This window comes from Perognathus longimembris, chromosome 2, assembly GCF_023159225.1.
Source record: "Perognathus longimembris pacificus isolate PPM17 chromosome 2, ASM2315922v1, whole genome shotgun sequence".
Taxonomy (NCBI): domain Eukaryota; kingdom Metazoa; phylum Chordata; class Mammalia; order Rodentia; family Heteromyidae; genus Perognathus; species Perognathus longimembris.
This window is the reverse complement of record NC_063162.1, coordinates 116792991-116819607: the sequence shown is the minus strand read 5'-3', so window position 1 is coordinate 116819607 and position 26617 is coordinate 116792991. Positions and strand designations below refer to the sequence as shown.

At 36.5% G+C, this 26617-nt stretch overlaps 1 protein-coding gene across 4 annotated transcripts in view; it reads left to right on the top strand.

Moving 5' to 3' along the window:
* The window catches only part of Cdk6 (cyclin dependent kinase 6), a 189861-nt gene that overhangs the window by 45157 nt on the left and 118087 nt on the right, over positions 1–26617 (top strand). For all 4 annotated transcript variants that reach the window (XR_007210085.1, XM_048340027.1, XM_048340028.1 and 1 more), the window contains exon 3: positions 1414–1549. Coding sequence is in view for 3 of the 4 variants with exons in the window: in XM_048340027.1 (XP_048195984.1) it covers positions 1414–1549 (136 nt within the window). In the remaining variant the exon portion in view is untranslated. The remainder of the gene's footprint in view (positions 1–1413; positions 1550–26617) is intronic.

Here is a 26617-nt window from a genome sequence, read left to right as displayed (position 1 = left end):
TTGTTTACTTCTTCAAATATTCAGTGATAGTCTCTTGTTCCAGATACTGTGCTGTGGTTAGACATAAGCTTGAAGACTGTTTTGACTACTGAAGGCTTTTTTTTTTGTTTTTTCTAAAACTTAAATCCTGAATTTGTTGTAAGATTTTCTGGGAAAATTGAATTCACAGATCCAAACTGAAGTACAGTATCTATTAATTTTTGTTTTTAATCATTAATGATGATAGTTTACCCGCAGATTTTTGTCCTCTCCCTCCAAAAAAAAGAAATTTATGTGGGGCTGGGGATATAGCCTAGTGGCAAGAGTGCCTGCCTCGGATACACGAGGCCCTAGGTTCGATTCCCCAGCACCACATATACAGAAAACGGCCAGAAGCGGCGCTGTGGCTCAAGTGGCAGAGTGCTAGCCTTGAGCGGGAAGAAGCCAGGGACAGTGCTCAGGCCCTGAGTCCAAGGCCCAGGACTGGCCAAAAAAAAAAAAAAAGAAATTTATGAATTTTACAGTGTATACATTGTAATATGATTTAACCTAACTAATGAATAAACCCATTATATCACACATGTAACAGTTTTTATGGGTGTATTTAAAAATATTTAAAGTATACATGTTCAACAGTGTGAAATATATAATGCCTTGGTTATTTCTATATAGTAGTTCAGCAACATCTCAAGTATATACCATTACCTATCAATTAAAAATACTTTTAAGTTTTCTAAAATGCAGTGTTAATGAATATGATATTTGGAAAGTTAACATGAATTAAGGATTTTTTTTCTCTTTCCAAACATGGTTATCACCCTGAAATTCCAGAAAAATCTTCATTAAAGAGTCCAGAATCTAGGGGCTGGGGATATAGCCTAGTGGCAAGAGTGCCTGCCTCGGATACACGAGGCCCTAGGTTCGATTCCCCAGCACCACATATACAGAAAACGGCCAGAAGCGGCGCTGTGGCTCAAGTGGCAGAGTGCTAGCCTTGAGCGGGAAGAAGCCAGGGACAGTGCTCAGGCCCTGAGTCCAAGGCCCAGGACTGGCCAAAAAAAAAAAAAAAAAAAAAAGAGTCCAGAATCTCTAAAGAATGCTTCATTTGTCTTGTGTCATTCTCAAACTGTGAGCTAAAAAGAAACATATTTTGTCTCAAGGACATCAGCATTCTACCTCAGGTCTTACCTTATGGAAACTAAGCAGAGGTTCTTGTTCTCTAATCATTTGACTCTGGCTTGGCTGCAAAAGATGTTCTCCAGTTTAATTTTCACATCGATATTAAAGTATCAGATCTTATTAGGTATCTTCACATATGATCACAGATGTGAGTGGCCTGTGCTTGACTCCCCTCCCTGATTATGAGAGAGATCTGTAAAAGATTACTTTTTTTTGCTTATTCCCACCTACTTAATCTCTTGTTTTTCCTTCTAGGTTGTTTGATGTATGCACAGTGTCACGAACAGACAGAGAAACCAAACTAACACTAGTGTTTGAACATGTTGATCAAGACTTGACCACTTACTTGGATAAAGTTCCAGAGCCTGGAGTGCCCACTGAAACCATAAAGGTACCATGTAGCTTCTTTTTGCCTTGTCAGGCAGGTCACAGTTACAGTCTGTTAAACAGTAGCATGCTTTCCTTAAAAAAATTGCTAGAATTGGTGCTTTTAGAATTCAGTATATGATTTAAAATATCAACTAATTAAAATATTCAGAGAACTGGATGCTTTCTTGTTCATTAGAGTGAAATAATCCTTTTGTTTTAATACTAACTAAAATTGGTTAATAATGCCTGTTGGTACAGCCTGTAACCTTAGAAAGTATAGTATAATAAATATAGCTTAGTCTGTTGGTTTTGGGCATTGTTGGTTCATGGTCTCTGAGAAACATATTTTGAAACCTCATTCATGAGCACGTTGGTATGATAATTGCATATTAATTCTAGGACATACCTTTAACATGGAATTCTGAATTACTAGTTGTTTGGCCATTTCTATTTTTTTTCTCACTCATATAATGTTTACCAGAAGCCTAAATGCCAGACAGTATGCCAGACTCTTGGGATTCAAGGATAATTTAAAATGTTTTCTTGGAGTGATAGTGTCTGATACTGAGTTCAAGTCCCGGTCACAGAAGACATGAAAAAAAAAAGAAAGAAAGAAAATGCTTACTTGCCTTTCAAGGTCAGCAAGCTAGATGTACTGTATTGACTACTGTGGGTTTTTTTTTCTTCTTTTATGTATAAGAAAAACTGCTTATAAAGTTCTCCTGATACTAATTGAATTCTACTCAACTGAATTTCCCAGAAAATCTGTTAGATCTGTGCACATAATGTACAGGTCTTCATGAAGATCTTTTTCCAAATAACTTCTTACACCATTGTTAAGGAATGAGTTACAGAATTTAGCATTTTATGTAGGAATTAATTTCTTCTCAACAGAGTAAGAAATGTCTTTAAGTGATAGCTAGAAGATGTTCCAAGATAAATTTAAAATTTTCAGTAATACACAGTTTATTCTTTGGCTTTGAGGTCAATAAGTATATTTTATTCACCTGGTTTGCATAACCAGCATGATACTCAGCAAGGGTCTTATTTCTTCCTACAAAGTTGCAAAGACATTAAAAGCTCCCTAAATGTAGGTATTTCTGATCACCTGTTCTTGGCCCTACTGTTATTGCTACTCTTTCATTTATTCCAAGTTTTTCTTTCATGAGTTTGTTTAAACAAATCCTGTGGTCAACATGGGGAGACAGGGTGTAGACCTTTTTACTTACCCAATTTTCATACCATATTGGACTAGTCACAGTTATTCTCTTAGTGTGAACTGTGATTTCGTACCTTAACACTATTTCTCATTCATTTTCTTTTTTTTCCCTTTCACCTTAAAAATATTGTTTGTTAGTTGTTCAGGGAGTTACATTGTGTTTTTTCTGTACATGCACACTGTGTATCCTGATCAAATTCACTTTCTCTGTCATCTTCCCTCATCCTTACATCCCCTCATTAAAAGTCCCTTGATACTCTCCACAAATAATCGCACTTATTTCTAAGCCCACATAAGACATAATTTTATCGCTTTATTTTTCTTTTAATGATAAAATTGTTTGAACTCATGTCCTCATGAACCACTACACCAGACACTTTTATGTTGTTTTGTTCAAGACAGGGTTTTTCTTTATACCCAGACTGTGGCCCTCAGATTTGTGTCTCCCTTTGTCACTGATTGCAACTGTGCCAGATCATTTGTTAAGATGAAGTCTCAACCAATGTTGAGTTTAAGTCTTAGCCCAGCTGGCTTTCAACTATGATTCCTGATCTCCACTTCACAAACAGAATTTTATAGACTAGAGTCTTCACACCCAGCTTGATGAATTCTTACAGCTGGTTGTTGACTCAGTTGCCTTATAATATTTGTTCTACACATTTTTACTTCTAGTTATGATTACTTATGCAGTTATCTGCTCATTCATCTTTATATCCTGATCATGCCACACACAATAATCTGTATGTGTAAGTAGATAGTCAATAAATTAGACACATTGCCAAGCTTCCTTTAGATATTATTTCTAACTTCTTAAATTATCTATAAAAGGGTTTCAATTTAACGCTTTATTCGTGTATATAATGCATACTGTTCATCCCCTACCCCCACCCCAATCTCTATCCTATTCTCACCCATCTCCTCAAGTTTCCTAGTTCCATTTTACTTAGCACATTGAGAACTATGATAGTATTCTTCTGCCATTTCTCTCCAGTCCTCTACCTCTCTCCTATAATTGCTACTCTTTCTGGACAAGAGACATTTTATCATCCTGATATTGATTTGGTTAAACTGTTAATTGTTCAAAGGTGGTTTTCCACCTTTAGTGGTATACCATACTTTAGCCAGTTTAGTCATGTATTTATTTATGTGACCTTAATGTGTTTTCATAATAAGTGTTTGTTTTAGGTCCAACTTTCACATATGAGAGAAAGCACTAGCCATTTGTCCTTTTTCCCACATCCTCGTTGTTGTTTGTATTCTTGATGAAGTCCATTCTGACTGGAGGGGTGGAATCTCATTGTTTTTTTGATTTGCATTTTCTTTATGGCCAGGAATGTTGAGCGTTTCTGTTGAGCTACCTGTACTTCAGTCTTTTGAAAAGTGTCTGTTTAGTTCCATTTCCCAGTTATTAATTGGGTTATTGATTTTTTTATTGCTCTTAATTTTTAGCTTCTTGTACGTTCTGGTAATTAGACCTTTGTCAGATATGTCTTCCATTCTGTAGGTTGGCTTTTTACCTTAGTGACTATGACCTTCACTATGTACCTTTTAGCTTGATATCCCATTTATCAATTGATGAGCCCCTAAAATTCTATTCAGAAAGTTCATGCCTAACTTCTGATATTTTCCCCTATTTTTTCCTATAGTAGTTTCAAGGCTTCATGTCTTAAATTGAAGTATTTGATCCACTTTGAATTGATAGTAGTACAGAGTGAGGGATGGATCTAGTTTGAGTCTTCTATATACATGGATGTCCAGTTTTCCCAGCACTATAGTTGAAGAGGCTGTCTTTTTTCCAACATATGCATTTTGTTCCTTGGTCAAAAATCAGATAACTGCTGGTTTACTTCCTCATCTTTTAGTCTGTTCCATTGGTCTTCAGAACTGTTTTTGTGCCGGCACCAAACTGATTTGGTTGTTTAGTAGCATGGTTCCAAGTCCAGCATTGCTGTTTTTGCTCAGGATTGCTTTGGGTATTTATGGCCTTTTGTATTTCCATATGAAGTTTTAACCATATCTGTCTCTGCAAAGCGGGACATTTGGATTTTGAAAGTATTGCATTGAATCTGTAGGTGGTCTTTGGCATTATGGCTATTTGTAGATAATAGTTCATCCAACCATTGAGCATGAGAGGTTTGTTTTTTAATTTATTTTAAATTATTTTAAAAATGACTTCAATACCTTAAAAATAGACTACCACTAAAATACACTGGGCATTGGTTGTAAGCCTAGCCACTCAGGAGGCTGAGGATTGCAATTTGAAGCCATCCTGCACAGAAAAGTCTGTGAAACTCTTATCGCCAACAAACTACCCAAAAGCCAAAAGTAGAGCTGTGGCTCAAGTGGTAGAATGCCACGCACAATAATCTGTACATAGTTCACTTTTTCTGATACATTTTTAATTTCAAAGTTATTTTGTGGGGTATCATAAAAAAAAGTCACAGTAGCCATATACTCATAGCATACATTGCTATGTCCATAGGTTTCTTTTTCCTTGGAGCTTCATATCAAGTTCTCGTATATTATTAAAAGCTTCCAAGCCTATGTGTAGTGATTGATAAGCCAGTATAGTGCATTAGACTAAAGCAGGATTAGAGACTAGTAGAAATGAAGTGGTCTGGGGAGATTCTCAAACATACTTGAGGAGGTGCCAGTAGGATAAGAGGAACAGAAAGGAGTTAGTCACCAGACTGCTTCAGATGGATGGAAGGAGCTAGGGAGTGGTTGAGCCAGGATTGGGGATTGTGTTGCTGGAAGCATTGGAACTGCTAAAGACTTTACGACTTTTCCAGTCTATTGCTAGGGAAAGGGAATGTCACTTCATTTAGTGTAAACTGGACATTCTTTTGAAGGCTGTTAATTTTCTTCAGCCACCTAAGTCAGTAACTCTACTGATCCTGTAGAGACCATTTATCCTTATAGAAGTTGATGGTGAGGTTGATGGCTCTGGTTTATGCTTTAGCGTATTGATAATTTCTTGGTAAGATAGGTCCAAATGAAATACTTAAAGCAGGTTATGTTATGTTAATTGAACATTTTTTGCTGACTAATCAGAAGTCATTTATCTCCAGCCTTAATTTCTAAAAATTTTCTAATATATTTTCCCTTTTTTTATTAAATTCAAGTTTTTTTTTTCTAATGTGAGGTTTGTGGTACTTACAAGTTATTGTTGAAAACATGAATACTCATTTAGAAGCATGATAAAAATCATCAAAATGGTTTTGGCTAAGTGTATAATTGATAAGTTTATTTTTAGCAATCACTTGTTTCTTGTTTTGTTGAGTTTCTTGTTTTGTTGAGTTTCTTGTTTTGTTGAGTTTCTTGTTTTGTTATTTTTATAAAGTGTAATATTGGCTACTTCAGTTCTGGTTAATTGAGGTTTCCCAGCAAACAACTAGAGAACAGAAATATTTTGTTCTACAGGATTATTTATAGGAAGTCTCAGTAACTTTATCATGTGACTATGATTACGCTAAAGGACCTAGTACAGAGACAAAAATTTGACTCATGTAATTGAAATCCTTTCTCCCTCAGTACATCACCTCTATAATAATAACCTCTATAATAACAATAAATAAGAATGAATTAAAAAAATAAAAGCACAATTCCCAAAGCTCTCCCACCTGCATGGAAAGTTTTGTTTCTACCAGTCACAATAGAAAGAACTTTTAATACTTTTGGTCCTAGACCTCAGGAAAGTTTAATCTTAGTACTGAAAAAGGATCTCTCTATATTACAGGAGGTGAGGGAGAGTTGAAGAAATAATGACTGAAATGGCATCAAATTTAATAAAAACTAATACAAGCCCATAAATTCAAATTCAGTGAACACTAAGCAGAAGGAAAAATTGTGGTCACACCAGACTCTGGTTTGTGCATCTTCAGAATTTGGAAATGAAGCCCGGCATGGTAATTGATGTCTGTTTAAAAAAACCAAAAAAAAACAAAAAAAAAAAACCCCAGATTCTTTATATAGAATGTTTTTCAGAAGAAGTTTTTCTGGATATACTTGTCAAAATATTTGTTGAATATTATTCTGTTCAGGAGAGATCTATGCTAGGTACTTTGTGGACACCAAGCTGAATTGGAGATGAACCTACTCTCAGGGTGCAAAAGAAGAAATACAACAAATGGCAAAGAAGAAATAAAGCCACACAAAAGCATGTTTGTAATTATTTAACACACTGTTTATAGTTATTTAAATCGTTTAGGGAGCATTTTCAAGTGCAAATAAATAGACCATAGTTTATAAATAAGTACGACCTATATCTGATTTTCTTTGCATTATGAAATGAAATATTTTCTAAAACATTTTTCAAAGGCTGCAAATCATAAAGATAGTATTGACATTGTCATAGATATTATATATTGACATTTGGAACATACCAAATATAAAATACTGTAACACAAAATGTATATAAAACAGAAAATAAAGATAAAATCATATGTACATGTAAGCTAAGGAAATTTTCCTCCACCAGCTGCCCTCCACTGTTTTCTGTAATACTGTTTTCCTGTTGTCTAGCCTCTGAAATTCAGGATTTTCTCATGTATATCCAGAGCATTTAATATGAAGGACTTGTTCGAAACTATAATGTTCCATAGTAACTATAATATTAATGTTGGATGAACTCTAATTTAGTATGCCATTTCATCAGCATGTTTGTTAGAAAAGAACCCACAATGAACTTACAAATATCTTCTGACAGTTTTTCCAATGTGTAGATAACACTTGTTTTCAGGGGAAAAAATGCGAAAAGCCTACCTGAAGCTTTTTAAGTAGCTGTGAAAGCTGATAGTTTGCTGAATTTTTAGAGGAAGTCCTGTTATTAATGAATAGTTTTCATATCAGATTTTGATCATGTAAGTTAAGGATATAGGCCTGAACTGAACACTAGTGAAAATTTCATAAAAATAAAATCAGAGGTGAATCTTTCCAAGATTATAAATACACCTTTTCTAAATAAATTAAGCATATGTATTTTTTTTTTTTTTTTGCCAGTCCTGGGGTTTGGACTCAGGGCCTGAGCACTGTCCCTGGCTTCTTTTTGCTCAAGGCTAGCACTCTGCCACTTGAGCCACAGCGCCACTTCTGGCCATTTTCTGTATATGTGGTGCTGGAGAATCGAACCCAGGGCCTCATGTATATGAGGCAGGCACTCTTGCCACTAGGCTAGATCCCCAGCCCCAAGCATATATATTTTAGTAATATTTCACCTTGAAATTTTCATCACATTCTTTCATCTCTTAATATTCTTAAAGTACATTCTTGGTTGATAATGACATTGCACAAAGGAGCCAATAGATTGCTACAAATACTATGATGTCTCCTCTAGTCTTATTACTGACATACTTTGCTTTCATCTTTCTAATCCAGAATATTGTCTTTGGTTCTATTTAATTGTGAAAATATTCATTGCTACATTTATTTAATTTTTTAAATTATTCAAGATTTAATTCTATTATCTAGGACTTCGATACTTAAGTTTACGAGGTAATAATTGATTTTGCATTGATTATGTTATTTTTTCTTTAGGTTCATAGTAAGTCTGTGTATTTATGTAGAATCTATACTTGATGGGGAATTTATGTTTTTTTAAATTGAGGAGGGGCTTAAGGCTTTTATTGTTCTTCAATGTTTTTGTCTGTGAGAGAGTCAGAAAGAATTATAAATGAGTTGAACATTTTCCCCAGAAAATATCTGTGTCTGGGAAGAATTACGAATGGACAAAATATATCTGTGCCTTCTTTTAACGAACTATTCCTTTCTTTGGGTTGCCTGTATAGCAAATGCATTATCTTCCCATGGATAAGACCTGCCTTCTCAACTGCTTGCACACTCTTTGAGAACCTACCTAGTTGTTGTTCCGGGGATACTATGTGCTTGTGATACACATGATAAAACTGGCGATACAACTTTACAAGTTTGAAGCACTAAATGGCCACACATATCAGCAGCCTAAGATAGGACAGTCCTCTTAGCTCAAGACCATATGGCCTCTTATGGTGATTCAATCATGAGATTAAAATTATGTTTATGTATTCCTATGATAAATGAATTCTATACAGCTTGAGAGGACCAGGAAAGTTCAAGGTTTATGTGTCTGTGTGGGTTATTTTCTCAGTGGATTAGATTTTACTTTATCTTCAATTGAATGTTTCTTAGAGATTTCTGTTTTAATATTTTCAGTAAGAGATAAAATGTACTATTAGGCTTATTTTACAAAGCCCAGACTTCAGAGACTGACACACACTCTTAATAGCACCTGTTTTCTGCCTCTGGGAAATATCTGTTTTCATGACTAATATCTGCTTGCAATAAACAGTGGCTCTGATGTCACTATGGGATGCCCAGGGCTGATTGATCTTTCTCCATTTGACATAATGCAAAATGGCTAACTGGTCTTCTGTCCTGGGGATGTACTTCTGATCTTCCTTCCTTCTCACTTCTAAAAAAGGATTCATGGCCTGTCTGGCTCCTGGTGGTCTCCACTTTCCCTGAATTAGGAGCAGGTGATTTGTCTCATCTTTGCAGGGGACAGAGCAAATTAACATGAAAATATCACTTCTCAGAAAACAAGGCAGGCTTGAATGCCCTGTCACTACTGGTCATTAGCCATCTGCCACCAACACTCATACTCTGTTTATCACATTTGAAATTCAGAGCAGATGTTGCATAATAAGGTGATCCCAAAAACAAGGCAAGAAATTCAAAGAACAAATACTCCACAATAACGATAAAGATCTTGGAAAGAAAATTTTTCCAGTCAGATATTGTGGCAGGACAAATTGAATAGACTGTATTTTTTAAATACACACACCTTTCTTTGATTAGTATGTTCTCTTTGTATAGTATACAAATATTTAAAAGAAAGTACACATAAGAAAAATACCTGATGAGAATGTTCAGTACTTTTAGAGGAGGGAGGTATCCCCCTGGGGGCTTGAACTCAGGGTCTTGCAAGGCAAATACTATACCACATGAACCATGCCTCCGGCCCCATAAAATTTCTTTTACTAAGTAAAGTGGATTGTTGTAATAACACTTGTTCTGGTATAAAGGACTTCATAGGCCAGTCATGGTGATTTTACTGTGAGATGGTGTCCTTAGAGCAGTTTCACTTAAAATAGTTCATTTCTGCTGTATAGATGGATCTCCAAGGCTTTGGCTTGACACTATGGCTTTTAATTTATTTTTCTCTCAGTACTCAAACGTGCATGTCACCTATATTCTTTCCTTCACAATTTCTCACCAGCCCTGTTCCCATCCTACTACTTCACCTACCTTGGCTTTGCCTGGCTGGGCCCAGCTTCCTTTACCCTCCCTAGTTTTGGAGTCACTATTACAAGTCATGTGCCTGGTTCTTACTATATAGCCTGCTACATTAATGGGGCATCTTAAAGGATTGGTGATGATAATGTCTTACCTAATTCTTGTACATTTTAGATCCATAGAATGTTTTATAGTAAGTATCCTCTTACAGTTTATTAGCTCTTGTGTCTAGAGATATTCTTTTTTTCTAAGGAATAGTCATCCCAGTTTTTACCAGGCATAGGACCTATATGTTCTGTGGAAAGTCAGCTTCTGAATAGTCCTTTGACTCAAAAGAAATGTTTTCTCCACTTAAACCACAACTTTTACACCCTCACCACCCACCTACTGAACATATACACTTTAGGGGACTTTTTGAAGAGGAATATCAGATATATAGCTAAGCAGAAAGTCAGCAGCTAGTTAGAGCGCAGACTGGGTAGTGCCAGCATTTGGCTATTGACTGTAGTGGGAGAGATGATTGGAAGATTAACACGGAATACACTCCAGATTGGAGGAAATGCTGTGAGTGAGTGCTCACCACTCTAGTAATTCATACTCCTAAACTCTTAAATTCATGAGCTGTTTACTGTAATCCTTCATTTACACACTAGTAATTTCTATTTGTTCCTCCTCCTCCATCAGAAACATGTATATTAGGTTTTCTAATCTCTTTCACTCTCAAGTGTCATTTTTTAATAACCCAGGATATTATTCAGAGTAATCATTTTGAGATAATACAGATTTTGACAACTGTCCCAGGAACAAAAGCTGTGTAAACTTCTAGTTCTTTGTAGTAGCTAAAACTTCTGTAAGGAAAGAGGACAAAATTATGCAAACACCTGATATTCTAATTACAAACTACAACAGATTTATTGAGTGGTTTGTCATCCCCCTTCCCCAACAGGAAATAGGGGTTACAAGAAAAAGAAAGCACATGTCTTTCTAATGGTAACCAAGACTGACTCACCCAAATAAATACTGACTCACTAAGTAGACACATGGCACTAACTTAAGCTAATAACAGATAAGTTTGAGCTCTCTTTAGAAAATGCTTCCTCATTTAAGGCATTGAATCTGTTTATAGAGCCCATTAAAAAGCTATAGGCACTATATACTCTGTCTATATCACCATGGTAACAGATAGCAGAATGATGTTCTGTTCCAAAAAGGGATATTCGTCATCTAAATTTAACATGTGCTTAAGCTCCCTGATTACAGTCTCCTTATCTTTTCTCTCCTAATGTTGGAGCACAGAGGCTAATTTATTCTGCCATCTCAGACACAAAGCCTCATCTGTATATCAGGTAATACAACATTATCTTAGCTTCTTCATAGTGTTTTTAGCTAAACTTATCTCAGTTGTTTTTTTTGTTTGTTGTTTCCAACTAGAAAGTGTGGAACTTGAAGTCAGAGTTTTAGTCTATGGCAGTATCACCAGAACCTTCTTAATGCCTGGAATATAGAAGAATGCTTTCCTAATTCTACTAATTATGGAACAATAAGCCTCAAAACTGTCATCTCGTTATATCTACTTTTTGCTCTTACACAATTCAATTCCTTATGGTAGACAAGATCACTGTGCTACATACTATAGCTGAGTATTTGCTTAGTTGGGTTGATTTAGATGTAATCTAAAATCAGTAACTGATCTCTAGAACTATACAGAATTTTCTTCTTGAGTATAGAACTGATTTAACTAAATTCCAAAGGTTGTTTTCATTTTATATTGGACTGTGTTAAACATGTTTTAAAATATAGGAAGTTTAATGATGAGATTAGTACTTATCTAGAAGATAATCTGGCACTTAGGAAAAAATTTAAATTTTAACATTGTTTCATATATATATATATATGTATATATATATATATCCACTATTGAACACAAAAGTCTTTCCCATCCCCACCATAAGAAGTAGAAGCCTCAAAGTATGAAATTATTTTTGAAATAATTAAAAAAAATACTGCCTTCTGGGCTGGGAATATGGCCTAGTGCTTGTTTCGCATACACAAAGCCCTGGGTTTGATTCCTCAGCACCACATATATAGAAAATGGCCAGAAGCGGCGCTGTGGCTCAAGTGGCAGAGTGCTAGCCTTGAGCAGAAAGAAGCCAGGGACATTGCTCAGGCCTTGAGTTCAAGGCCCAGGACTGGTAAAAAAAAAAAAAAAAACCACTGCCTTCTGTATTACTTATTTTGGATATTTAGTCTTACCCAGAAATTTCAGGTATGTTTGTGGAATGTGGGAACTAAAAAGCATAGCTTCACTTTATAGTTGCTAGTTGCAGTATTATCATCACTGAAGTCTTAGTTACTGACAGGCATGTAAAGAACCAATCTATCAACTTATCTAAGATAGGATCGTATTCCTCATTCCTAAGCAAGGTAGAAAACATTAGTCATTCTTTTCATTGCAGTTGAGAAGAAATTGGTTCTGGCAAATATTTGTTGAATGAATAAGTTCTTTCACAGAAGGCTATATAATAGAGCTTTGCAAACCCAATGGAGCCAGTTATGAAAGTCAGATGTCTCCAGCATATAACTTTGTTGCAGTTCCTACGTTTTGATTTTTTTTTTTTGGTCACCATTGTATAAAAGCAAAATTCTCTAAAATGATGGACTCTGGTGAACATGCAAATATGTAGACCTTAGCCAGAATTTGTGTACTTTTAAATATAAATACTTTGAATATAAAATATTTAAATTTATATTTTATTGGTAGATTTCATTACAATACATTTAAATATGTACTTCATTTGTTTAATTATATGTATTTAAAATCTACGACTCTGTGACAAGGCTCTGGGCACTGTGACATTTGAAGTCTTAAGTAGTTAAAAAAAATTCCTTTAATATTAGAAACAGCCAATCAGAACTCTTAAAAAACCTTAGCAAGTACCATAAAATGGTCAGCTAGATTATGATGCCTGTAAAAATATACCAAGCCCAACAGACCTTGAAAAAATGAGTTACCATCTATAAAAGGTTGATGAAGGCTTAGGTGTGTTCTGTTTCTCTCTTCACTGTGCACTGTTTCTCTAAGTATGGTTAGTGAATCACATTACTGTGTCCAGCACTTGTGGTGCTCAAATAAAATGCTAACTGACCTCTCATTCCCAGTATGAGTCCCAGGAGGGAGTTTCTAAGAAGTGGCCTCTGGTAATATTAAAATCACCAAAAGACTCCCCCAGTGTGACACATATGACACTAATGGGGAAAATTTTTAAATGTCTCCCTTTTGTCCTTTTGGTCTAAGATGACTCAGAGCCCTCAATACTTGCTTGCCAGTACACAGATGATCAGAGGTCTTGAAAATTGCTGGGCATGGGGTTTTTCAAATTTATCATCTCACCTTTCAGGAGGCTGATGCAAGATCTGGGCTACACAGTGAAACCTTTATCATAAAAAAAGGGAAACTTGGGAGTCCCTAAGACAAAGTCCATATGCATAAAACTTGTTAGAAAGCACTGAACTTGGGGCCATTTGTGGGTATGGTAGCATATCCTTGTAATCCCAGCCACTTGGGGGAGGTGGAGTTGGAAGGATGATGGTCTGAAGCTGGTTCTCCCCAAAACTTAGCAAGACCTTGTCACAGAAATAAGCCAGACCTGGTAGTACATTCCTGTGGCCCCCAGATACTCTCTAAAAGTAGAGACAGATGAATTATTGTCTGAGGCTAACCCAGGGTGAAAGCACAAGACCCTATTTGGGGGGAGGGGAGGTAACCTTTCATCAAAAGCTGGGTGGGAACATGGCCTGAGTGGTAGCTTGAGGTCCTAAATTCAATCCACAATTAATCACAAATAATAACTTAAGAAAATAATAAAAGAAAAACATTCCTTAAGAACTCTGTTGGAAAACATTAACTCGTTAATATGAAAGAGAAAATAAAATGCTTAGAAATAGGCAAGTTCTAACTAAAAATTCTTAAACCACTCAGAACTATGCCCCTTCGGAAAAGTGTTCAAGATAGCAATGTGATTTGTCCTTTGTGTTTCATTCATAATAATGATTTCAGCTTCCTGTGGTCTTAACTTGGTAAACCATTACCAGAATTGTGAGAATAACTTATCTGAATTCTTAGCCCCCTTTAAAAAAAAAAAAAAAAAGCAAGGTGAGAAAACAAAGCATATGAAAGTTTAAGTGAATCATTGTCATAGGTTTTAGCTCGGGCAGTAGTGTGGCCAGATAGGATACTTTCTTTGAAACTCATCTATTAGAAGCCAAGAGTGCTTAGAATTTATTTTTTCCCCAGTTGTGATTCTAAGCCTTTAACAAGTATGAGTTCATGGCTGTATTGACTTTTATATTTACCATTGTTCACTGCCATCCCTGACCATACTTGTTAATTTTTCCTTTCTTGGACAAAACCAAGGAAAATATTTATCATTCTACTGAAGTACAGTCACACCACTTTTGGATTAGAATGTTAAAATAGAACAGCAGAGGTTGGGGAGTAGAAAGCATGGGAAGTTTCACTGTGAATGATGTATAGGACTGCAGTGTACATTAGAAGCTCTGTCTACATTAGCAGTAAGACACAGATTAGTCCAGAAACAGCTATCCTCAGTTTAAGATATTCTGTGGTTTTAAGTATGGAATAAGGACTTAAGTACTCCTTGTTGACATTTTAATCTCACTAGTATATCAAATGCTAAAATTAAAACCAGAACTGGGAAATTCACCATCACCCCCATAGCTGAAGACCTGATGAAGCTAATATAGTATAAAAGTTACAGGTGAGTACCCTGCTTTGTTTTTCCCCTCCCACTACAGAAATATATACATTCATCATCAGAAGAGGTACAAGAAGAGGGGAGAACTAAGTTGATGATCACTAGAAGTGAATTGATTGACTGGGTCCTATGAATAAAAGAGAGATTTGTGTGCTGTCTTAGACTTCTCCCAAAATGTAGCTTTTTAAAGTGTTGTGCTCTGTTATATTGTTTGTTTTATTTTGAAACAGAATCTTGCCAGCTCAGACACACTTTGAACTCTTCATTCTCCTGCCTCTGTCTACCAACTGCTGGGATTATGGGAGTGCATCACCATTTTTGGCAAAGATAGCTTTTTTTCAAAGCTTATAAGCATGTTAAGTGCTAATAACTCCTATATTTCATTACTAACTCTGTTCTTCTGGTTTTGATTACTACTCTGATCACAATTTGTCTTTTGAACTTCAAGTTCTTTAATACTTCAACCTCATATTAAAGATTGGTTGCCATATTTCTTTGGTGCACAACTGTCTTTGAGTCCAAATAAACAACACACGAGAACAAAAGTATGCTTAAGTTTTGTCTTTGACATGATCGATTCTGAATGTTGCCCCTACAGTAACAGTCCTTGATAGGTATCACATTTATGCTTTAAGACCATGATTTAAAAAAAACAACAACACTTAGGAAAGTTAAGTACAAATTACATTAGAACGAATTAGAAAAGAGTTGCAGTTTGGTTTCCTCCCAAGTGGAGAGATTTATGAAAGCACCACACACCAAGAGAAAGGACTTCTTTCCCTTCCTGCTTCAACTTCACGGTCACTCTCACCACTGCACTTTCACAGGACTTCTTACTTTATTTATCACCAAGTTCCATAATTAACATATGGTTCATGTTATTGATTTCTCAGGTTTCAAAGTAAAATAAATCGAGCTTTCTTCCACATTTAGAATATACAGTTTTTCTAAGGCACTCTAAACAAAGACACACATTATTTGTAAGTTGGAGAGCAGCTGCCAGAAAACAGAAAATTAGGGATGTAGTCATGGGTGAAATAATGGTGATACTGTTCAAAGGTAACCCTTTGTACAGCAGGAAATTTTCCTTATAAAAGAGACAGCTGAGTTTGCTTGTAAATTTTGCTAGAAACAGGCCTGATTTAGCAACATTTAGTGCTGGCTAGGGGGCTGAAGACACACTTTCGGCTTTGGATACCAAGCAAGTACTCTCGTAGATGATGATTTGTAGAAAGCCCAAAATACTTGATCATTTGAAAAGATGAGTATGTTTGAGAAGGCTACTATTAGTTTGTTTTAATGGATAGAATAACAAATAAGCAAATACATATCAGATCTGGGAGTAGAGTTTACTACATATAAAAAGAAGGCATCAGCAAAGAAATGATTCATAGATGAGAAAGAGTTTAATTTATAGTATAACTAGAGCTAAAAGGCAAATGGTGTTACAAAAAGGAGAGCTAAGCCATAACACTTTCATATATACAAAACTCTTACAAACCAGTAACAAAAAGATCACTCAATTTAGATATGTATAAGGAACATTGAGAAACAGATTCACAGCTACACAGAATAGCTGGAAGATGTGGTAAGGGGGGAGTTCAGTCTCACAAATAATTAGAAATGCATGAAGAAAAACAGAATATACCAAGAGGAGACTAAGCAACAGAATTATTACATATCTACAGAATAATTTTTCAAGAACTTGATTCTGGACGAATAATCGACTAAAGAGAAACAAGATCTAAATTTTACAGTATGTAGTATGTTATCAATATGTAAATATTTTTTGCTACTTTTTTTTTTGTCTTTTCTTTTTTGGTACTGGGGATTGAACCCAGGATGTTGCACTTGCTAGGCAAGTGCTTTGCCACTGAGCTACATCCCAGCCCACTTCTTGTTTTTAAAAGCTAGTATGAGGTTGTGTGCCGATGGCTCATGCCATTGGCTAGCTACTTAGAAAGCTGAGATTTGAGGATTGCAGTTTGAAGTCATCCTAGGCAGGAAGGTCCATAAATGACTGTTGTTGAATTGTGGCTCAAGTGGTAGTACGCTAACCATAAGCAAAAAAGCTTGGCCACAATGCCCAGGCCCTGAATTCAAGCTCCAAGACTGTTAAAGAAAAGCTGGTACAAAATGTACTGACATACTAATAATGCATCTCACTTAAAGCATGTTGGGTTGTTTATGGCCCAAAATAAGTGAGTATTATTATTATGTTACATTGTATGAAATTCTTAGTAGTCAGTTGTTTTGTTCTACAAAAGTGGCTATTTCAGGGCTGGGAATATGTCCTCATAGTAAAGTTGTTGCTTCACGTATATGAAGCCCTGGGTTCGATTCCTCAGCACCACATATATAGAAAAAGCCAGAAGTGGTTGCTGTGACTCAGTGGTAGAGGGCTAGCTTTGAGCAAAAAGAAGCCAGGGACAGTGCTCAGGACCCAAGTTCAAGGTCCAGGACTGGCAAAAATAAGAATAAAGTGGCTATTTCAATGATTTAGCCCCAATCCATTTTCAGTCCAACAATATGTTTATGTGTACATATTAATGGAAGATGCACTGTATTACCACAAAGTCGACATATCTACATCTGAACCATCTTTGTAGTCCAATATACAAATTAATAGTATTGTTTACTTCTTCTGTTATTCACACAGTGGATAGAGCTTGTAAAATATCCATTATGTATAATATGGAGGTTGGTAGTGGTAATTCATCAGATAATATAACAAGGACTAACTAGAAAAAAATTGATGTACCAAGCTTTCTAATAAGACTTGCTCACACCATTTTTTTTATTGGTAATCTTATTGCCATTTTTACACTAAAACTGATAGAATTGGCTATAGAGGCATTTCACTTGATTGCAATTGGAAGGAATTGCTGCTGAGAAGTAAGCTTTTAAATTAATGTCGACATATAGAATAAAGTTACAAGCCTATTTTTACTATCATGACAAGCACAGGTGCCTATTTCTCCGATGATCTCTGGGTTTTCAATATTTTTCACTTGAAGTTAACGTTCCATATTTTTCTTAATGTGAACTCCTATTTACATTATACTTTTGAGCAGATGCTTTTTTAAAAAAATATTTCTTTATAAACCTGGGTTTGTTGGTACAGAGAGATTGTACCAGGGATAAGTAAGGTATTCTGCATGTAGAATTGATTTAATGAAGAAATGTAAAATGCCTTTTCAACTCTTTTTGAAGTGAAATGCCCATCCAGTGTGTCTGTATATAACTTCAATAGTTACTCAAAGACACCCAACATTTCTTCAAAATTAAAAGTGGAAAAATGATGCCAAAGGGAACTTGTATTATGTTGTATTCTTTTTTGTCTCTTAAAAAACAATTTTTTACTGTTACTGTAGAGGTGATATACAGAGGAGTTACAGTCACATGAGTCAGGTGATGAGTGCAATTCTTCTTGAACCATGTCTCCTTTTCCCTCACATACCATATGAGCTTTGACAGTTTCCCTGTTGCATTTTTTTTAAATGGCACCATCAAAAACATGTTTTTAAGAAATAGCATTAATCCCACTGAATTATGTTTGTGATGCTGAAATTGTGTGCTTCAGGCTAGGCCTGTGAACCCATCATAGCAGCTTAGCTACACTTTGTGATGGACACAGCATGCCTGATAATAACCCAAATTGTAGGTAAAGGGACACCAGGACAGAAACCACTGGACTTTCTTTCCTCCAGCCAAAATAACAAAAAGTCCTGAACTCCAGTGACTGATGAGCAAGTTGCCAGGGGAAATGAACTGGAAATCATCTCTTTGTATTTTGCTTGCTACAGGACAGCCTTGACAGAGATCTCAACTCTTCTGATCAGAGGCCTGACACAGCACCAAGAAAGACTGTAACTACAATCCATGGTCTCCTGTCTCACAAATATAGCATGTGGGTGTTTGTATAGCCTTTGACAGGCCTAATAACTCTTTGACTATTACAATATGGCATTTGAACTGAGAAAAGGCTATTTTTAAATAAGTATAAGTACCCAATGTGTACCATAAAACATTTGTATTCTTAAAACCTACTTAGATGATGACATTCCATGTACCAAATTCTGGCCTTCCTAGCCCTTAAATTGCATATTTGTAGCCTAGAAAAAGCTTAAGAGTTTATAAAGGGAAAACATAGGACGAAATTTAAATAACATTTTCCACAAACATTTTTCCATTACTTTTTTTTTTTTTTTGGCATTCTGAGCCTTGAACACAGGGCCTGAGCACTGTCCTTGGCTTTTTTTCCTCAAGGCTAGTATTCTACCACTTCAGCCACAGCACCACTTCTGGCTTTTTCTATGTATGTGGTGCTGAGGAATTGAACCCAGGGCTTCATGTATGCGAGGCAAGTACTCTACCACTAGGCCATATTCCCAACCCTTTTCATTACCTTTAAGTAGTAGTACAGGGGTTTCAATTCAGCAAATCAGTTTACAAGTACAGTGCATCTTGATCCATGTCACCACTTCCATCATTCTTCCCCATCTTTCCCACTATCCATACTCTCGAGTTACAAATAATAACTAATGAGAATTTATGTTAGAACTGTCCATGTGGGTCACATAGGTGGACAAGGTCTTTCAGCCTTTCCCCTAGTGAGCTGACTTGCCTGGAAACATGGGCCCAGTCCTCACCAGGACTCCATAGCCAATCTCTCATGGGAGTCACTGCAGTAAAGCTAGGCTATATAGAGCAGTCACTACAAAAGCTGTACCATCACGTGTCGAGCCAGGAGAGCTTCCAGACAAATGTCTTCACTGACATTTGCCAAGTAGGTCTGAGATTCATGTTCAGGTCATCAAGTGTTCACAGAAGGAATGTCTTAAATGGAATAAGTTTTTTGTTAAATTTTCCACATTAGTCTTAAGCAAAAGGACTCTGTATTTAGACAGTAACACACTGCACACTCTTAGGATTGGAGTGTTTGGATTTTCATTAAAATCTTACTTCATTATCAGAAAGTAGGGACCCTTAAAAGTTGTATTGGCAGTGAACATTTAGCAGGGCTCAGGTTGCATTATTTAGTATATTTGAGAAATGTGTTTGTTTAGGAGCTTAGTGTTTCCATATCCGTGAGTTCTCCTTTCGTGTGTTTTCTGGGTCTGTGTTTTAGTTTAGTTACAATTGTCTTAAACCTTTCCTAAAGTACAGTAGATCTCACAGCTTTTATTTATAGAAATAAAGCCACTTCGCTGAAGTTACTCCCAGGGCCTTTTTCTGGTCAAAGTGGCCTGCACAATGTACTGGATTACCTCTCTGATCTTGTGCTATCTTGCCCAAGGTCTGGAGATTTTTGTTAATCCCACTTGCTTAGTGTATAGACTACCTGTCCCTGTAGCTAACGGCTTACATCCAAACAACAACTATCTGAAGGGAACCAACTCAGATGTTGGCTTGGAAATGTCCTCTTAGAACTAGAGACACATGTCTTCTTTCTCCCAAGTGCCCACCTGGCAGCTCTGCTAAATTCGCACATTATTCTTTCATTGAATTCCAGACATGCTGTGTGTTCCTTTTTTCTCTTTTCACAAAAACTACGTGCCATTCTTATCAATTTGGGCATGCCTTAAAGCTTTAGGGGAAAAGGTGAATTAAATAATGCTTTTATGAAGCTACTATTACTTTAGAATACCAAAATGTCACTATATGCCATGCTCAGTGATGAAACTGAGGAGTTTCTTGGCCATGTCCTTTTTATATGAGCTTAGTTTCCTATATTTGTTATAAAATTCTCGCTGGTGGAATTTTTCCATTGCTGCCTTCCCATCTTTTTCTCCTTCAACCTGACTTTTGAGTTGTATACAAGATCATAGGTGATTTTTCTACTGTGCCTTAAAAAATACACATTTATGTGTTCCTCTGTGCTAAAATGGTTAGGACCTGATCCATAACAGAGCCACCGTTTTAAGTGACCACTAACCAAGGTTGATTCTTGATTATATTAAGAGGAAAAAGTATATCTTGCCAAGGTTGGACATATTCCCCAACTCTGTAAAACATTGCAGGCGATTAATGGGCTTGAACTGAGAGTTCTTTTGTGTGTGTACTTGTATGTGCACTTGTACGTGCGAGGAGGAGTGAAAGGGACACCCATGCATAGAATTTCTAAACTGGGCAACCCTGTGGTAGTTAGCTAGAGGCAAGAGATGCCCTGTTGGCTCCCAAACCTTCTTGGAGGCAGCCTGTTGGAAAGGCTTCTTTGGAGATGAATCCTGCATGGATGGCTTCCTTTTGCCTGAATGCTAGTCCTGTCCTAACAACACCTTCGGAGGCCTAGGGGCAGATATACTTATATCCAAAGTACTTTGCAGATTACAGTCCTGCAATTTGCCACTCAGGAAAATAAACAGGCATATTAACTCGTAGCAAATGCCACCTCCCTGGTCCGAATAAGTTTGTAAAGCATTTTCTTCCTGGTTTGTGCGCACCACATTGTTTTAGCTCTTCTCATCACTGACCAGCTGGCTTGTTGGTGAATAGAGCTGTGGGCCCCTCGCCATGTTTCATGTGAGGTCTTGGCTGGGTGGCAAACAGGCAGCCTGTAGCCAGTGTCAGCAATTCAGGAGGAATTGGCACAGCAGTGTCCCCATTAATTTCTGCTTGTCACATACTGTCATGCAAGTTACACCAGAGAGGAAATGACCGTTAAAAAAAAAAAAGGTACCCTTGTGGCACTGGGTCCCCTCCAGACGTTCCCCGAGGTTAAACAAGTGGATACAATTAGCTCTACATAGACAGCTGCAGGGAAGGGAGAGCCTAGATGTGGGCCTGGCAGCAGTAGGTCTTTCCTGTCAGCCAGGAGTGTCAGCTATCAACATCTGCCATATTTTAACCCTTCAAAGGGACCGGTAAATTAAGGGGAGCTATTATCCCACGCTCTGCTGATCATTATCAATCATAATGCCCTGGGAAATTACCAGAGTGCTGCTGCCTTGGTGGCAGGTTTTGTCCTTTGGGGATTTTTTAAAATGTTTTTGCTGGGAGCAGAGAAAAGTGGTAGAGCAGAGGGCAAGGGGAAACAGGCTCTTTAATCGTGGACAATTTACTGCCACAGAGAAGGGGACTAAAATGGTGATACCCTCCTCTTTGGTTAAGACTGAACCAGGCAGCTTCCATCTCCACAAAGTCCTTCCTGATGACCTGGTCACTCCCTTCACCAAGAGCTGTGATGATTTTCAGCAAATTCAGATAAGAGACTTTGAGAATGAGAACCAGTTTCAGAGGAGAAAAAATATCCAAGATGAGAAAAGAAACTCTTAGGATAAATAGTACCTACCTTCAAAAAAAAAAAAAAGAGTTCTTGTATTTTCTTTATTTGTGCCGGAACTGGGGCTTGAACTAGAGTCTAATGCTCTCACTTGACTTTTTCCACTTATTGCTGGCATTCTACTAGTTGAGCCACACCTCCCTTTCCAAGAGCTTTGTGCTGGAAGTGAAGAGTCTTGAGTTTGTCTTTCCCTAATTGGTTTAGAACCTCGATCCTCAGATTTCAGCCCTCTGAGTAGCTGGGATTATGGGTGTGAGCCACCAGCATGGAGACAACTCATGTGTTTTGTAAAGATTGAAATGGTTAAGCTACTGTTGTCTAAATACAGTTTTGACCAACCTTTTAGTAAGCACTGTGCATTGGAATCAGCTTCCCCCGTGACAATCTGATGGCCAGCACAAGGGAGTCCCATGTGAAGGAAATGGATCTATGTGGATTGTTTATTGAAATCTACTTACTTCACTTAATCATTAAACCTGTTGAGGATGCAGGGGACTTCACAATTTTGTGAAGTTACAGCTTTTTCTTGTGAAAAGATACTGTCAGGACTAGAAGTCCTGAAATGACAGGATTTCTATCAATGGACAGTAATAGCAAGTGTAGGATGTTCATTTTGAATGATTGCCAAGTGAACTGGAGGGAATAATCATGCTTGGATTTTCTTGCATTCTTTTATCACTGAGGAAGATTCTGCAATCATTCAAAGTGAGGGATGGAAGTCATCTCAGGACCATTGGATAGGAGTAACTTTGCATCATACTACCCAGATTTCATTCTTCCCTATATGAAAGAACTGAGGATATGCTTACCAAGGAAACCTTGGATATGGTTAGTGATGAATGTTAGGAATGTACCAATACAGTGACATCATCTAACCTGAGACCCTCATCTTATAAATTAGAAAACAAAGCTTGGGCAATTAGGGCTTTTCTAAGGTTTTATACAAAGCAGAGACAGAACTCAAGGCCCTGTTTATATCATCCCATGAGCAGAGGAGTCAGTACAGGAGTTACGGGCAACCCAGGTAACAACAAAGGAGTCTGTCTGTCTGTCTCATTGACAGCACGAAGGAAGAAGGCACTTGAAATGGAGAGTCAAAGGCAGCTTTCTTCAGTGAGGGCTCAAGTCAACTGCTTTGAAGTCATACTGTAAGCTTGAAGCACTAGGTTTAGTTGGCCCTATGAAAATGAGCTATGCCAACTTCAGAAGATAACATTCCTATCGAATTTTAAGTGCATCTAGAAACACATGCAAGTATTTCTTAACATTGATGTCAAAATGAGATAGGAATTTGGAGAAAATTGCTTCATTAGTTTTTTTTTTCAACCTTTGAAAAAGATTTGAAGTGTACTTTAAGTGTGACCCACACCAATGTGAGAATAATTCCTAATTGTGACATCCTGTCTTGTGGATGGGTGTGCTGTATATAACTTTTCTATGACTCATGTCATTAATTTGGTTTTAGGAGGACAATCAGTAATTGACCTCAAACTGTTTGAGCTTACATAACTAATGAAGCATGTCATTGGATACATTAATGTCATAATTTGATGTTTAGAAGTAGATTTATTCACTGGAAAATAGGTTCTTATTTCAATTAAACATGGAAAATAAATTATACTCTGTTTAAAGAGCATTGTTTTCTCAGAGTTGTTTCTGAAGCCTGAGTTTAGGATCTGCTATCAGGCTTTGGTTGAGGTACTCCGGTTGAAGATAAAGTGTACTTCAGAGGAATACCAGGGGATTAGAACTAGGATAACAGAGAAAAATGCCAATTTACTGAATAACGATGAGCCAATTAGAAAAAAAAAAACATTGGCCTGAACTTCATGGGAAGGCACCGAATCGTTACTAACTCCTGTGGTATTCAGAATAAATAACATCAATCATGGTGAACTACCCATGTATCCATATGTAATTCCATAAAAATTCTCTTCATTTTGACATTATTAATAGTGACTACAATTTATAAAATGGCAGTGCTTCATTGAAAACCCTTGCATCATTTAAATGTGTCAGCTAAGAACTTGAAACTTTTCTAGCATTCATTAAAGTGATAATTGCTGAGTTCTCATGGGAAAAAAGTAGTTTCTCATTTTAAGTCCTGAAGTTTCAACAGGATTTGGTGTAGCATTTCATTTCACTTCAAATCCTAATGACTCACTACATTCTTTTCCCCAGGACTTATCCCCTGTTTACCCTCAGAGTTCTCTCTCATGTAGACACAAGTCTACTGAATCAATGGGCATGACTATTTTCATGAACAGTGAAACAGTTCAACTTCTGTAATGCTATTGGAAGGTGCCATTTAGCCTGCAAGTTTTAAGAAAATTAACATTTCCTATATGTTTAGGTCTTTATTGAATTTGGCTTCTTAAAACTACTAATTTCTAAGAGAATCCTCTCTGAGCTGAGTTGAGCCAGTCTCATATGGTCAGGAAGTAACAGTGTCCTCATTTTACAGATGGAGGCAGCTGCCATAAATAGCTAATTAATGACTTGCCCAAGTTCACACAGGTAAAAAGCCAGAAGGTAAATTTGTGACTCTTGCACAATCCATTAGAATGTTTTCATGTCGGCCACTGTAGTAGAATTAAATATAATTTATATATCTTTGTCAGTGTTCTTTAATGAGTAATTCTTATTTGCATAAATGTGCTAGCATTTCCATGCCCTCTGGGTCATTAATTTATTTTTATAATTTTAATTATGATGAGACTCTCAGTGTATAAAATATGAATACTGATACATTAAACTTCATTGTTATTAAAACCTATAGTGTCAATGGTAGGATTAAAAAATGAGAGCTGTTACTTAGATACAGGCTGTTAAGTATTACTTAACACATGTGAAATTACATTTGGCGGGAAAAATATTTCCTTCTTTGCTTGTGAGGGAGGGCAGCACTAGAGTTTGAACTCGGGGCCTTTCACTTGCCAGGTAAACCCACTACCATTTGAGCCATTTCTCTAGTCTTTTTTGCTATTGATTGCTATTTTTCAAATAGGGTCTCATATTTATGTTCAGGCCCACCAAGACTGTGATATTTTTATCTTTTGATTTTTATTTTAAAAATGAAGGTCTATCAACTTCTGTAGTGATCAAATATAATGCTCTAGTAGGAAGTATATCTTGTGGTAGTTTAGCTAAAATCTGCACTGTACCTCAAAGCTTAGGAGTGGTTTTAATAAACCATTATACACTCTATCATTAAGTATCATTAAATCCTTTTTTCTCTTACTTCATTTATGCCAGGTAAGTTTTTACATTATGAGTGTTAGATTAAGCCATAGAAGAGCTTGTAAAAAACAATTAGAACACACTTGAAATTCACATCGCAAATGTTACAGGACAGGTTTTCCAAACCAGCCATCCTATCTAGTATATTCTACCAGTTCCTCAAAGCTACTGGGAGGTTGAAAAGTATTTGCCTTCCTCACTGTGATATGCATACATTTCTTGGTTTTCCTGCTGTTCAGAAACGGCCTGTTGCTCTAATAGAGGTTTCCATCTTGCTTAACTCCAAATTCCTTATAGATTGTGTTGGTCCAGCCATTCTCATTTTACTCTTTCTTATATTTTTCTAAACATAGAGTCCCAACCCAACTGAAAATTTAAAAAGTTAACAAGATTTATCTAATATGTTCTAAAAATTAGAGATATAAATAAAAGTGGAGGAAACATTTTTAAACACATCTGGAGGCCTTTTAAAAAAAGATTATTGTAAAGGTTATGTATTAGAGGGGTTAGCTACAGCTAGATAAGACAGGTAATGGGTATATTTCTTTTTGAACATTCACCCTGGAGGCCATTTGTAAATATTGAAAGTATCATATACACAAATTAGAAATATTATAAAATTTTCAGAATTGGAAAATACCTTAGAATTCCTATTTGAGTGAGTTTTACTGTAAGTTACGCTGTTGGTAGGACTGTAACCAGTTCATCTATTGTATTCCAGTGGACTTCCCAAGAACTGTGGAAATGTGGCTTTGTTATAACTTACATGTAGTTATTTAGTGGTTTGAATGAAGTACTGTACAGGCTTGCACATTCCTCAAGAAACAATGTTAGTTTAAACTTTGCCCTCATTTTTACCTGACCTAACCCCAGAATCAGTAACACGTTTCTTGCTAGAACCTTCATTCTTAACATTTTATTCTCTTCAACCTGTTTCATTCTTTTTTCTTTCCCTCTGAAGAGTTCTATCTGCCTATTTTCTGTAATGTTCAGGTAATACCAGAGTTTGTGTTTCTTAAACTATCTCCTTTGTAATTTCTAGTTAATTACCTATATCTTTGTTGAATCTATCTCAAATACATGGCTCTTAAACATTAACTGCACATCTTCTGTGTGTTGTGCACTCTGCCATCAAATCACTAGAGATGTAGAGATGTCCAAAAATAAGCATAATGTTATGCCTTCTCCTACAATTCACAGAAGCAAGGCTAAGAGGAATAGCTAACAAACTGGTAATGGGGCCTACCAGTTTGGAAGAGACTGAGGTACCTTCATAAACAGCTAGAACACATGGCAAAT